Source organism: Octopus bimaculoides, chromosome 17, assembly GCF_001194135.2.
Source record: "Octopus bimaculoides isolate UCB-OBI-ISO-001 chromosome 17, ASM119413v2, whole genome shotgun sequence".
Classification (NCBI taxonomy): domain Eukaryota; kingdom Metazoa; phylum Mollusca; class Cephalopoda; order Octopoda; family Octopodidae; genus Octopus; species Octopus bimaculoides.
The window spans coordinates 42,509,108-42,525,414 of record NC_068997.1 but is presented as its reverse complement, the minus strand read 5'-3'; the positions used below and the strand labels follow the sequence as shown (position 1 = coordinate 42,525,414).

At 38.9% G+C, this 16,307-nt stretch overlaps 1 protein-coding gene across 5 annotated transcripts in view; it reads right to left on the bottom strand.

Moving 5' to 3' along the window:
* LOC106878488 (serine-rich adhesin for platelets) overlaps positions 1–16,307 on the bottom strand; it is a 45,744-nt gene that overhangs the window by 14,281 nt on the left and 15,156 nt on the right. For 4 of the 5 annotated variants that reach the window (XM_052973886.1, XM_052973887.1, XM_052973891.1 and 1 more), the window contains exons 2-4: positions 4,357–4,644; positions 1,397–1,512; positions 242–363 (exon numbers count right to left, since the gene is read on the bottom strand). In XM_052973886.1, coding sequence (XP_052829846.1) covers positions 242–363; positions 1,397–1,512; positions 4,357–4,637 — 519 coding nt within the window. In that variant the 5' untranslated portion in view covers positions 4,638–4,644. Of the gene's footprint in view, positions 1–241; positions 364–1,396; positions 1,513–4,356; positions 4,645–7,325; positions 7,483–16,307 lie in introns of all 5 variants that reach the window. The other variant, XM_052973888.1, reaches the window with a different exon arrangement.

Genomic DNA, 16,307 nt, shown 5'->3' with positions numbered 1-16,307 from the left:
TATATATATGCATATATACGACGGGTTTCTTTCAGTTTCCGTCTACCAAATCCACTCAGAAGGCTTTGGTCGGCCCGAGGCTATAGTAGAAGACACGCAGTGGGACTGAACCGGGAACCATGTGGTTGGTAAGCAAGCTACTTACCACACAGCCACTCTTGCGCCTATACAAAAAAAATAAATTTTTTAAAGAATTAAATATCAATAATCTCTTTGTAAAATAAAGAATACAAGTACTTACAGATGAATCAGCAAAAGACCTGGTGTGTTTTGCTACTTTGTAACACAACTCATTGAGTCCATCAACAAAGCAAGGTGTATATCTCAAAATCTGCAGCACGCTGTTCAGGAAGCAAGTATTATCTATAAACAAAAAAATGGGTATGTTCCAACAGAATTAGAAAATTTATGCAAAAGAGTGACACAATGTGTGTGTGTGCATCTGTATCAATGTATAAATGTGTGTTGTGACCGAGTGAGTGTGTGGACAATTATAGATATAAGCATGCAAGACTGTGTTTGTATTTGGGTGCAGGGCAAGTGAAGTTATTGCTTATTCAGGTAGGAATAAGTAGGACTGCAACCCTTTTGAGGGCTTCCAAGATTGGTGAGTAGGATGGAAGAAGATATCTTTGACCAAAATCCTGGCTCAAATACTGGCAAAGAAAGAGACTCCTCTAGAGGTATCCAAGGGCTTGGTGTTGGCGTTAAACCAAGTGACAGAATGTGTTTATCACTCAAGTAAGCCACAGTGGAATTTGAACTCAGAATGCTGAGTCAACAATCACAGCAAAGCATCCTGTCCAGTAAATCTGCCAGTCTTAAGTCCTACACTGGTACTTTATTTTATCAACTCTGAAAGGAGGAAAGGTAAAATTTATCTTGGCAGGATTTGTGTAAAACTGTTTGAGTTTAAGAATATGGCTACAAGTGTGAGTGAGTGAGCAACCATGTACGAGTGACAAGTGTATGTGTATGTGTGTGTGTTTACAATACAGGACGTACATGTGTGTATATAATGAGAGTACAGTAAAGTGTGTATGTGAAGGTTAAGTGGCCTAGTAGTTAGGTATGTTGCACTCACAATCATGAGATCGTGGTTTTGATTCCCAGACTAGCTGTGTGTTGTCTTCTTGAGCAAAACACTTCATTTCACGTTGCTCCAGTCCACTCAACTATAAATGAGTAACCCTGCAACAGAGAAACCTTCTGATCATGGGGAACACTGGGCTGCTCACCTAACCAGCAGGGTAGCATCCATTCAAAAAAGTTAAAATGATGCAAAGCGCATTGTGACCAGCAATGTATAACATCCAATGGTCTGGTCAATCACGTGATCACGTGATATATCCATGTAATTGTTTGAAAGAAAGAAAACAGCACCTCTGGCACTCACCTAAATTCTCCAGTGCTGCCACTATGGGCATTGACTCATAGACATCATCAGAGTTGATGCTGATGACATCATTACCAACATCTGCAGTAGAATTCACTTTACTCCTACTTGGTTCCCTGCAACAGACACACCATATTTCTACACATTTACCATATAACAACAACAACAACAACAACAACAACAAACAAACATTTGTTTTGTATTCTTCATATATTCATTCCTATCTAAGCATTTGTTTCTTTCTTTTTTTGTCTATGTTAACTTAATTAGACAGATTCTGCAAGTCTAGACACTAGCTATTTACTTCATGAAGAAATAAATACATCTCTCAAAGTAGGTGGAATATGTGGAAGTGGAAGACCCAGGAAGACATCGCATGAAGTACTGAACAACAACCTCAGGATGCTGAACCTTTCAGGTGAGATAACAAAGGACAGAGATGCTTGGCACCTTGCATACTCAAGAAAACCTGTACTCCACAGAGTCCCACTGATGGTGCAAAGCACTCGTGGCAGTGCCACGTAAAGCGCCCATGCGGTTCCACATAAAAGTGCCCATACAGTGCCATATAAAAGCATCCAGAACATTGGAAAGTGGTTGGTGTTAGGAAGGGCATCCAGCTGTAAAAACCATGCCAAATCAGACTGGAGTCCAGAGCTTGCAAGCTCTAGTCAAAGCATCCAACTCATGCCAGCATGGACAATGGACAATGGACGTATGATGATGATGATGGAACGTTTATGCCAGTGACCTATAAAAGGCACCTGTGCTGGTGACACATTAGAGGCATTCTGTGGAGTGGTTGGCATTAGGAAGGGCACCAAGCCAAAACAGACTGGAGCTCGACACAGCTCTCCAACTTACCAGTTCCAGTCAAACCATCTAACCCATGCCACCATGGAAAACAGATGCTAAATGATAATGATGATGATAATTTAGATACTGTAAAATTAGGCTCCAAAAAAACCATTTTGGGAGTTTGGTATAAAAACAGAACTGACAAGGTCCACTTACCTTTCCTTCTCAAGATACCAAACCTAAGTAATAGAGTCACTTATTGAAACATAAACCCCTATGCACCTAGCTCCCTGTATTATCTACTTAATCATCTCAGTTTCAACTGTTTAAGGGTCTGACTGCAGAGAAACCAAGATTACTTAGCTAACAGAGGAAAACGTTTAACACTTGCCAGAGCAAGACAACCTCTCTAGTGCTGGTAAATAAACTGACACAATTGGACAATTTACGGTAGAGAGAATTCTTCAGTGTTACTAGGGAGAAGACAAAACCCTCTAGTGCAAGCATCCAAATAAAATGCTCTCAGTGCAAAGGAGACCTGCAATACATGTTCAAATTTTCATATTTCTTTATTGCCCACGAGGGGCTAAACATAGAAGGGACAAACAAGGACAAAGGGATTAAGTCGATTACATCGACACCAGTGCATAACTGGTACTTAATTTATCGACCCCGAAAGGATGAAAGGCAAAGTCGACCTCGGCGGAATTTGAACTCAGAACGTAATGGCAGACGAAATACCGCTAAGCATTTTGCCCAGCGCACTAACGTTTCTGCCAGCTCACCGCCTTACATGTTCAAATGTTCAAATTTTCAGAAACTCTCCTATTCTGCTAGCTTGTAAAAAAAAAAGCATGAGTGTAAATGCAAAAAAAAATTAGTAACAAAATATGCCTAAAATTTAGATTAAAATTCCCCTCAATGATTCATAATTAAAAATGAAAATATTTAATCAGCTACTTATCTAGCTAGAGAGAAGGAGGAGAGGATTAATATTCATAGAACAGTTGAAAAAACAACTGAATTGCTTTTATTGTTTTTTGAATGTTTTTTTTCCACACTAGTATTGATGGGATTAAATGGGGTCTGATGTATTGATGGGATTATATTAACGTCTGGGGTACTGATGGGGTTGTGATGTACTCTGAAGAGCTGATGACCTATTGATACAGCTATAAGGAAATTTAGTGTGTTGATGGAGTTGTGTGGGTGGTTTGGAGTACTGATTAAGACATAGTATGATCTGGTATATTGATGAGTTGTGGTGGGACCTGAGGAACAAGATATTGATGATACAGTAATGGACTCTTTGGTACCAATGGGATAGGGACTGGACTGTGATTGAATCTGGAATATTGTTGGGGATGTGGTGGAGATATGGTGAAGCCTGTAGTATTAATGTAGATTAAATGAAGTCAGGGGTATTCACTGTTCATTGAACCCATTGTGAGCAAGCTTTTTCACCAGCCACTTATCTAAATTATCTGCCTCTTGAGAGCAATTATGTACAGTGAAATCTGCTGTAGATTGTCATAGCTTTCACACAGAACATCTTTCTCCATGCGAGATAAAAATATGTATCAACTGCAGGCTTTGTCTTTGAGGAAACCTGAGCCCAGTACTGTATGCTAATGGAACAAACATCAATAATGCTATGAAGGATAAGGATAAAGGTCTTTCCTTGAGCCATATAGACTCACAGGACTGGTTTCCCGGTTTTCATAGAACACATATTTCCCTACTGGACGGGACAACAGTCCATTGCAAGATTACCTATTTTTGCCAGCTGAATGGACTGAAGCAATGTGAAATAAAGTGTTTTACTCAAGAACACAATGTACTGCCTGATCCAGGAATCAAAACCACAATCTTGGGATCTCTAACCACTGAGCTATGTGCCTCCACAATCATTTACAATGGTGAGCTGTACATCTGAGTGGTACCCGTCTACAGCTTAGTAGACTGTGAATTGAATCATATAGAATTAAATATCTATAGCAGCCCTTCAGCAAGGAGGCTAGCATTAATGATTTAAACAACTGCTCAAAATTTGAAATGTACAAGAAAACATTATGGGTAAAAGCTGAAAATTTCATAAAGAACATGGTTTTAAAAAATACTAATTTCACAAAATGAATAATTCTCTTTTTAAAAGAACTTACCAAGAATTCTCTGCTTCTGATGCATTGGTCATTGAAGAGTTTCGAGGCAGTGACGTGACCATTGAAGCCACGGCATGGGCAGTGCTTGTAGTAACAACATTGTCGATGCCATCAGACTGTGCAGCTGAGGTGGCAGGACAACTGGTGGAATCAACAGAAGCTTTGCATTTACCACCGCTCAAGTTCGTCAGTAATGGTGGAGATATCTTCTCAGACGCTGGCTCCCGTCTTTTTAATGACAAGCGAGCACGTTTCTTCACAGGACTTTCAAGACCTTTCATGTTTAGCCTAAGAGAAAGAAAAAGAAGAAAAAAAAATGAAGGATTTAAAAACTGAGTTTCCATGTTATGCTGAAGAGTTTCCTTCCCCGCTTCCCGAATGATAACAAACTAATTGACAACATAAATGACAATGTATTGAAGGACAACCTCGGATGCTGAACCTTTCAGATGAGATGACAAAGGACTGAGATACCTGGTGCCTTGCTGTACTCAAGAAGACCCATTCTCCACAGCAATAGTCTTAAAGCCGTTCCCCCAGGTGAAGAGGATATGCTAGCAAGAGCCCTGTGCCAGCGCCACATAAAAGCACTCGTGCCAGTGCCATGTTTAAGGCACTTAGCACACACTGTAAAGTGGTTGGTATTAAGGACGGGCACCCAGCTGTGGAAACCAAGCCAAATCTGACTGGAACCTGGTGCAGCTCTCCAGCTTGCTCGTTCTGCTCAACTTGTCCAACCCATGCCAGTAGCATGGAAAACGGATATTAAAAGAGGAGGGGGGAGGAGGAGGAGGAGGAGGAGGTACTTAACTCCAATTTCAGCAACATTACATAAATGGGAGATGAATCCCCACCTAGATAGGATACCAGTCTATGTTAGCTGAACATTCCATTAAGATCTTCGTATTTATCCCTCAAATGTCCAGATGGATTGCAACAAGCAGGATTAAGCGCACTACCAAGAGGACCAGTAGATATCTATAGTGACACATTTTTCCCCATCATCAAGAAACACACTACACACACCACCACCACAACAACACCAACAACAAAAAACATCTCCAAGATAAGAAAAACTTAGTTAACAACTGCATAAAATAGATTTAAGATATGATGCCAAATCAATAATGTATTGGACAATCACTGTATGAACCTGGATATCTGCAGCAGATGGTTTGTGCAAAGTACCTAACTTCTCACCTCAGTTTACAAAACTGTGAAGAATAAGTATAACAATCATTCATGAACACATGCTGTCTAAAAGGAGGAGATGCTCTCCAATGATAATAAACAACAGAGATCAGATATTCAAGTTTGAATCTGCCAGAAAGTATTGAGGGTGACTAGGTAGGTTATTGCTTGGATTCTTGCTGTTTCTGCATGCAGCCAATGAATTATTATCAGTTTGGCAGACATCAGGGAATAATTTATTTGCTGGTTTCTATAAACAAGAGCCTGTATTTTGTTACAATTCATCAGTCCAGGGGGATAGCTTTGACTGAGGAGACACACAATAAGGTCAAAACACTGGTGTCTCAAAGTCCCCTTACACTGGTGAGTCAAGTATGTTTATGACTGCTAACTTGCTTATGACAACCCATCAAAGTTGATGCCCTCAGCACACTGTTTCTCATGAGAGCAGACATGGCTGACAAGACCAATATAAGATAGCCAGATCCTGTGGCACTGAGGACACTGAAGGTGACCCTGAACAACAGCTGCAGGGGGTTAATGACAACAACTACTACTCTCTTCATGCAGTCTCTGGTGTTCAGCGTCAAAGTGCTCTTACTCCAGCATCACATGCAGATTTCCATGCCTTCTGATTAACAGCCAAGGGTTGTAACTGATTCAGAGGGACACCAGATAAAATGAGAGATTTCCTGAGATGATTGTGAAAATGAAATTTTGGACGTCTATGAGGGCTACTTCTAGTTTAGACTTCACTGAAGAGGATCACCTTTGGGGGCTGGTTTCCCAGCATCCAAATCACATGGCCAACCCAGCAGAATGTGTCATCTAAAAAGAGGAGATGTTCTCTGACGATGAAAAACAACAGCAATCAGATATTTACATTCAAATCTACCAGAATGTATTAAGAATGAATAAATACCAATCAGCTCTTCTGAAAATATTGCCATTAAATAGATTAGCATTTTACATGGGAAAAGATTTGTTGCACAAAATCTCAACACACCAGGATCTGAAAACAAGCACTAACTAACCCTATCAGCTCCCCCCACCATAGTTTCAAGACAAAACATATGCTTCCTTACAGATTCAATCATTGAAAAGGAGATGTATAGTAGTTGATTGAATGAACCAACTCCAGTATAATAATTGTACTTATTTTATCAATTTTAAGAATGATAAAAAGAATAATATCAAACCCATTGACAGAATTTTGGCTTTTACATTCTTTCATTTATTTTATGAACTCTGGTCCTTATTCTGTTGGTCTCTTTTGCTGAACTGCTAAATTATGGATACAAAAACAAACCAACACCAGTCACTGAGCTGTGGGGATATTACAAGGCGATGCTCAAAACAAAGGAGGAGACAGGAATACTAGCATCGATAACTGAACCAACCCATGAATGAAACAAAAATCTGAGAACAGAGTAAGAATAAATATTGTAAAGCATTTAGTCTGCTGCTTCTCTCTTACTTTTACCAACACACTGCATGACTTGCTAAAAATAGCAGCCAAGTGTCCTTTAACTCATATCCCAGTGTTTGTTTTACATCCATAACTACCAAACATTTATATAAGGGTGAGTAGTAATAACTAGGAATAAAATGAAGATAAAGATATTAGTGAGGAGGGTGGAGGGTGGAGGCAAAACAAACTCTCAAAGTACAAGGTGAGCATCAGAGAAGATATGATGAGTAGATCGGGGGGAGATAAGTTTCAGTGTTCTCTCTCTGGTGTGAAGGATTAATCAAACAGGATTATTCAATTTCTTTACCCATCTGTAGCTGTGTGTTGCAATCATACAGGTCCTAGCTTTCTTTGCTACTTGTTGTCACAAAACCTGCTAAAAATAGTAGCCAAATCGTCTTCAAATCACACCTTACCATTAAAAAATGACAAGGATGCTTTAAATAACATAATCCCAGAGATCTCTGAAAAAAATATAGATGGAATGCCTTTCATCAGAGATCAGCTCAATCAGGGTTGAATTGGGACTAAACAATAACAATTTTTACTTTGTTATTATGAGAATATATTAGCTAAATATAGAAGTTAATCACAACAGAAATCATCAAAAGAAGGTTTGAGATTAAATAAATTTATGAAACTGGGACAAACAGAGCTTAAAACAAGGTATGTTCCTATGCAGTGAAGACAAAAAAGGGCAGAGTCCTTTGTGGTTACAGAGAAATATACTTTTGCATTAACGAACAACAAAGTGCACTGCTAATCCTTTCAAATTATAATGATCATATTCAAAAATGTCAGAATGTGGGATAGTAGTAGCTGGAGTTTGTGTCATGGGAAGGAAATGACGTTATTATGAAGCTGATGATGATAATCATTAACAGTAGTATTATATTGACTGACTCCTCAGGTCAAAGTATTATTATGGGCAATCCACCATTGTTCTATTGAGATCTAACAGACCAGAACACTTAGTAAACAACAGAAAGACCACTTAAATCCATAAAAAGTTCTTAGCTATTCCTTGCAACTTACGCACCCAACAATAGGTTTTTTTTGTTTCCTTTTTAAATCTGAGAAAATACAATGCCTCTACATTTTTACACATAAAGGTTTGTGTTTTAACCCTTTTGAAGCCAACCGGCCTGAAACTGCCCCTAGTTCTTTCACACAAACCTGTTTTAACCCTTTTGTTACGATATTTCTGTCAACATATGCTGGAATTAGAAGACCTGTGAAGCCAAGTGAGACTGTAATCATGGCCAATGCCAGTATTTTGTAACTGGCACCTGTGCCAGTGACACATAAAAAGCACCCCCTTGGAGTGGTTGGCATTAGGAAGGGCATCCAGGTGTAGAAACCATACCAAATCAGGTGCAGCTCCACAGCTTACCAGTTTTCAATCAAACTGTCCGACCCATGCCAGCATGGAAAACAGATGTTAAATGATGATACATGGCGGAATTTGTCATAGTTAAAAAAGCTACCTAACTGGAGCTGAATATCTGTGCTGGATGACTAACAATAGAAAATTTAGTCTGTCTATTAAACAATACTATTCTAGAAACAAATTTTGCACTCAACAGAAACTAAATCAACACATGAGCACCACATCTACTACCAGTGGTTCATCTTAAACTTCACACAACCACCATATGCACCACCAGTAATACATTTTCATAATTTGAGAAAATATTTTATTCTGTATCTTTGACATGGTTTCAAGGATATTTATATAAAATGGGTGCTAAATATTAAAGATTAATTATGAAATACTGTAAAAATGCTAACAAATTACATTTCGTTGTAATTAAATAGTATGCAGTGTGACTGGAAATATATAGCATCGCTGGTTACGTTCCAGTAACAGGCTGATGGTTAATGTGTTCGGGATGATGGGATAGCTCTGGGTTGAAGTTAATTTGAGAACTCAACTCATGCACAGCAAACTAGTGAACCATTTTATGTGTCAAATAGACAGTGCTCACACTGCTTCGAATATTCCTTCTACCCTGCTATACCTGTTTTCAGCCAGGTGGACTGGGCCATTTAGGCATATCCTGCTACTTTGGATATAAACTGCTAATTCTAAAAATTACTGAGCCAACCAGGAAGCTCATGCATAGTTTCTGTATCTGCTAGAAATAGCAGCCAAATCTCCTTCAAATAACATCCTACTACTTAGAAAAAGGGAAGACACATTTCACAATTTAAAATACCAAATACACTATGTCTGAATAAAAGATGGGATGGTCATAAGTAGTCCTAGCTCAATTTGGGATGAGATAGGGGTTAAACAACAGCAACAGAGGAGACTAAAATCATACTGTATTATATTAACAAAGGAAAAACACACAGGACAAAACAGTTTGAGATAGATTTTATCAGAAAAACAGATGAGACAAAGTGGAAAAAGGCTGCATTTCCTTCTTGGCACCAAGAAAGAAAATCTTCCTCAATAAACTATCCAACTCATGCAAGCATGGAAAAGTGAACGTTAAAACAGTGTGTGTGTGTGTGTGTGTGTGTGTGTGTGTGTGTGTGTGTGTGTGTGTGTGTGTGTGTGTGTGTGTGTGTGTGTGTGTGTGTGCATATGTATGACTTGTAAATAAATTTGTTTCTATGTTTATTTCAATAAACCTCCATTTAGCACTGCTGTGTAATTAAAATAGAACCAGTGGTTAAACAGAGGGTTCTCTCTCTCTCTCTTTAGAATGTGATGAACTACTCACACAACCAGTTTCACTAGTCATTACTGACTTCTCAGCTAATCTACAGAAGAGATACTGACCAGCAAACCTACCCAAATTATTCTTCATTCATATGTAAAATTTATTTACAAACTAATCTAGAAATACTATCACAGCATTTTAATATTCATGTATGTATGTGTGTGTATGTATATATATATATATATACATACATATATATATATATATATATATATATATATGTGCATGCATGTGTGTATATATGTATGTATACACATAGACAAGGAGGCGCAATGGCCCAGTGGTTAGGGTAGCGGACTCGCGGTCATAGGATCGTGGTTTCGATTCCCAGACTGGGCGTTGTGAGTGTTTATTGAGCGAAAACACCTAAAGCTCCACAAGGCTCCAGCAGAGGATGGTGGCAAACCCTGCTGTACTCTTTCACCACAACTTTCTCTCACTCTTACTTCCTGTTTCTGTTGTGCCTGTAATTCAAAGAGTCAGCCTTGTCACACTGTATCACGCTGAATATCCCCGAGAACTACGTTATGGGTATACGCGTCTGTGGAGTGCTCAGCCACTTGCACGTTAATTTCACGAGCAGGCTGTTCCGTTGATCGGATCAACTGGAACCCTCGACATCGTAAGCGACGGAGTGCCAACAACAACAACAACACATAGACAGACATATATAGAAATAAGTGAAAGGTAGATGACCAGTATTCTAATATTGTAGAATTACACCATATTCATGTAAATATTACAACAGTTAAGATAAGTTAGGTCCACTTATGGATAATGCTATCCTGTTCTTTATAAAATCAAGAATTAAGCCACAGAGACAGTATACCACAGTCTCATTCACTCCAAATAAATATATGTGATCCATTTGTGAATACACTCCATCAAAATTGTGCATATAAGTGAAGAGAAACAGCAGCGGTCGCATTTCGATGGAATTCACCTTTGTGTCTAGTGTTGTTATCACTACCAGAATCTAGTCATCCAACATATAGGACCCAAATCTCTCAAATCACACACTACCATCTTCAAAAAGGGCAGGATAATGTTTGATCAGAGATCTACACAATCAACGTTAACTCGAGACAAAACGACAACAGATATACAACAAAAATAGGCAGGAGAGTGAAGAGAGTACATGTTCAGACAGTCACAATGTACCAAATATAATTCATCACTGCACATCAGACAAAGGATGCAGTATGGCTGGTCCCCAGCCAGGCTGGGGTGTCATGGTACAACTGGCGAAACAGATCTGTGGGTTACATTTAGTCATTCAGCTGCCTACTCAAACATCATAAGGCCTCAATCAGGGTACACCTTGGGCTACAATGGGTCTCACCAACAGATTCCTCACACACGCACACATGCACAGAAAGAGGTTTTTCTCCAAACATGACTCTTCTGGAATTTCACCCCCCATTGTGTTTCTTGATTTAACATGAGCGTTAACCCAAGTCATTTCCTATACTTTTATCCCTAATCTCACCATCATCATCACTAATCTCACCACCATCATAAATCCTTCAGGTAGGCAATGATGTTTAGGTGTTCACTAGGTTTCTGCCAGGTGTTCAAGATTATAAATGGATGAAATCTCTACTTCTTCATAAATCTTTCTTGGATGATTTTCAGTCAACTCTAAACAATCCATTTAGACATTCATTCAACAAGGCTAATGGGCTGTCCCATTTATCCATATTGGTGCAACCACCACTTTATGAATAATTTACAAGTGGACAGATGGCAAAAGTAAACACATCAAATACATTCATTCTAAAAACATTTGATTAATCCATGATAATCTGAGGATTCAACAAAAGCATCACATATGAAATATTTCCAACAGCATGGCCGCATGGTTAAGAAGCTTGTTTTGCAGCCACATGGTCTAAGATTCACGCCCAGTGTGTGACACCTTGGGCAAGTGTCTTCTACAATAGCTCCAGTGCCTTGTGAGTAAATTTTCTAGACAGAAACTGTATGGAAGCCTCTGTGTATGAGGGAGAGAGGGAGAGAATGGGCATCTAGCTGTTGAAACCATGCCAGAACAGACAGTGGAACTTCGTGTAGCCCCTGGCCTTACCAGTTCCAGCCAAAATGTCCAATCCATGCCAGCATGGAAAACGGATGTTAAATGATGATGATGAAATGTGTGTATGTATGTATGTATACATGTGTGTGCATCTATGCATATATGCAGGTGTGTGTGTGTTTCTTTGTGTCTTTGTCTTCCCTAACACCACTTGACAACTGGTGTTGGTTTGTTTACATGCCTGTAACATCACTTTTGGCAAGAGTCCAAGAGAGTAAGTACCAGACTTTAAAATATGTATTCTTGTCTACTCTAGGCATAAGGCCCAAAATTTTGGGGGAAGAGGTCAGTCGATTAGATCGACCCCAGTACGCAACTGGTACTTAATTTATCGACTCCAAAAGGATGAAAGGAAAAGAATTTGAACTCAGAACGTAAAGACAGACGAAATATCACTAAGCATTTCGCCCGGCGTGCTAACGTTTCTGCCAGCTCGCATGAAACTGAGATTGATTTGTTCAACTAAGAACCCTTCAAGGCAGTGCCCCTGCATGGTCACCGTCCAATGACTGAAACAAGTAACAGATAAAAATAAAAGATACCCAAATCCACTCCAAGAGAGTGAGAAAAGCTTTGAAAGATAAACCTTCCAATTACATCAGACAACAAATCAGCCTAGGAACTTGTATGGGGTACCTCCCCCGCCAGGTGCACCTAGTAGAAATATCTCACCACCACCATGAAACCAAAACCCCAATGACTTTGTTTCCTCATAACTTTTTTAAAAATTGATATTTTTCAATGAAATTTTCTACAAATACGCTTCGGATGGAGTAGATTCCGATTATATCGTAAAATGTTGTAAAAAGTCTTTTCCGAGAGTGAGGAGAGGGGTTTCGGAAAATTTACACGAGTCGACTTTGTTTCCTCATAACTTTCATAAAAATGGGTATTTTTTTAATTTTTCTATCTTTCAGGGTGAGGAGCTTACGTTTGTTTCGGAATTTGATATGAAAAAATAAATTGATTGGCTCGCATACCCACACATCATTGTTTTCGAAATTTCTAGTTTCACTTTGTACATGAGATGTGTGTCAGTACATATCTATGCGACCCCACCAATTATTTATCTGCCGTATTAAATTCCTATATAATCGGATCAAAACCATATGATGCGTATTTACAGAAAATGTTATTAAAATATATCCATTTTTCTGAAAGTTATGAGAAAACAAAATCGAAGATCGCACACTTCTGTAGGTATGCTTGCGCTAAAGAAAGGAAACATTGGATAATAGGCGAAAGTAAAGAATACGCACACCCGGTGCTTAGGGTCAAGGTTAGGGGTTAGGGTTAGGGTTTAGGGTTGGGAGTTAAGGTTAGGAGTTAGGGGTTTTTGTTACGCCGAAAACGGGTGGTGTACGTATTCTTTACCTCTGCTGGATAATATAGTTAGTTACAGATAAAGCTGAAAATAGACGAGATGGTCACGGCTGGAATGTCTTCAGCGATAGAGCTCACTACGTGAGAGCTAACAACTAAATAAACCAACAAACCAAGCGAAATGCGATGATAAAGAAAGTATGACAAACAAAATGTGGTTTTTTTTTTAAGAAAAACCAAAAACTGTGATAATCACACAAGTGTGACAGTTCAGTGACTATAAATAGAGTAAAAGAGACCATGAAAAGGAAACTAGTGTGGTGACAGAGTGTCACAGTGAGATAGACTGACCTCTTTAACCAACCAGGCAAAATGAAAGAAAGGTTAACCATATAAAACCAACCAACCTAGCAAAAGGTTACTTCCGGTTCTTGTCGTGTTTCTCAAAATACTTTTTCCAAGAATACTGTTGTAGGCCAGTGTGAGAACACACACACACAGACACACACGAATATGTAAACAATTCGATACAAGTTGAATGAGTGGATATGTGAAATAAAAATTCGCAACACACATATATATATACGTCCAAATGTGTGTGTAGATGGATGGGTGGATCTATGGATAGAGAGGCAAACGCATGTATATGAACCTACAAATGTAAACAACTGTGTGTACAAGCTACATATGTAAATAAGGTAGGCATACGACACGCTTGAATAGATATGCCAATAAGGTGTGTCTACCATCGTACACGTGTGTGTGTGTGTGTGTGTGTGTGTGTGTGTGTGTGTGTGTATGTGTGTATACACAATACGTACAAACTTTGTCTTCTAGTATACGTGTATATTAGCTATGCATATGTATACATGCGCGCACAAATCCATATCCATACACGAGTGTGTGAGAGAAGGATATGAGTGCGGTGTGTGTACACTGTTTATTTTGAAATCATTAAACTAAATTATCAGAACACACGAGTGTATATACATACATATAAATACACTGCGCACGGGAATGTGTCATCTACTGCCGTAACTTTCCTGTTACAAGTTTTCAGCAATGAAGAATTTGCAGCGGATCACGAATAATATCCATGCAGCCATTTCATTGAGAGTACTGATTCCAAAAGTTTTTAAGGGTCCACACAAAAAAATGTCTGAACCCAATAAAATAATTCGGTAATTTTTCAGATTAACACCCGCACGATCTTCACTAGGGTGTTAGGGTTTTAGGGTTACGGTTAGGGTTTTAGGGTTTGGGAATTCCGTCCCTAACCGTAACCCTAACACCCTAGTGAAGATCGTGCGGGTGTTAATCTGAAAAATTATCAATAATTCTTCCTAGTACAAGCATCAACGTCTGAAATTGGGGGAGAGGAGCTAGTTGATTACTGCGGCCCCAGTGCTCAACTGGTACTCACCGAACTCGAAAGAGTGAATGGTAGAATCGACTTCAGTGGATGTACAAAGAAGAGACGGGGGAGAAAAATAATTCCCTTATTTGAAACAAGAAGTACATAGATTTTTTTTTTTTTTTTCACAGATTGTAAAGAGAAAGGAGAAACAAAAAATATTTTCAGACACATTGCTACACACAGTTTAAAAAAAAAAACATACTGATCTATTATTGAGTGTCTGAAATAGAGACTGGGCCTGTCAATCCGCGGTCAGCCTTGATCCAGCAGAACTAGGATCAAAGGCATTCCCGCCGTCACCACCCAAGGCCAAGCATTTCTCCGATGAGTTGTTCTTGTTTAGCTCCCAAGCCATCCCCGATTGAGATTACCCTGCCTTGTAATGAAAGACTATTAAGCTAACTATGACAATCTTAAATTTTTATGGGTGTATAGGTCCTAGTGTGACTTTTCTTTAAAACAGCTGTATGTGATTTTGAAGGAAATTTGGCTACCATTTCTTGTAGGTCGGGTGACTACATTAACGCACTCATTGTGGTTCTTTGTTGTACAGTTTATGCATATTGAAACAAAGCTGTCTTTCGAACTGTGTGCTTTTAAATGTGAGCTCTGTATCATTTGTATGATGTGGAAAATATCCCATCAGCATTCCCCAAATGGTGTTGGCATCGACTTTAAGATTCACCTAAGGCTTGACTCCAGTGCCATCAGTCTTCTACAGAAATACTTCACCTCAACTGGCCCTACTCTCTTTAACATCATTCCAAGACACGTAAGAGAAGAAAAAAAACTCATAACATTCAAAGGGTTCTGGACGAATAATAAATACCTCTAACAGATTCCAAATAAACCATCTACACCCGGATATACCTCTGCAAACAATAACTCTCTACTCGAATGGGATATAGTGCCCAAAGAATGGCTAATATGAAGCATCATTAAATGTCTTTTCCAGTTCCAGGTGGTGTTAAGTTAGTTATAGCCTGGGCCAATTCTGGCCAAAATTTATCTAAGTGTGCGTGCGCTGCAAAGTACACTGATGAACCTGATCATTTTGAAATTGTATACATGATTCTTATTAATTAGACCCAGGCAATTTTTCGATCAAATTTTGCCCTTTCTTTTTTAAGCGGTAATGTATTTAGGACATCCTTTTTCTACGTGATTCAGTGCGATATAAAATCTGACTGCTATTTCTAGCAAATCATTAACAATGCTATGTATACATCTGACTTTATCTTATAGTCTATAAACTAAGTTATAGATTATGCAGGAGCAGATCTCGAAGTGGGCCTGCCTATGTATGAGTGTTGTTTATTTGTTTACATTATAAAAAACAACAACACACACACACACACACACTGTGAAAGTTAACCATAAAAACTAGAGATGTGTAATCTCGAATTTATCCAGTTTCTAAGGCGACTGAGTGTACATAAGTCCTTGTGGAATGGTGACGCCAGTCCGTTACAAAGTGAGCCCCCGGTTACTGGTGATACTCATTTCAGTTGGAGACAGGAGCAATGTAAAAGAGCAACTTGCTCAAGGAAACGTCACTTGGTCTGAAAATAAAGCCCGCGAGCATACGATCGCGAGCCCAAGCTCCCAACGGCAAGGCTACACACCTATATATATATATATATATATATATATATATATGTATATATATATACATACACATACATACACGCACACACTCACATCCAATGTGTCTGGCCCTCA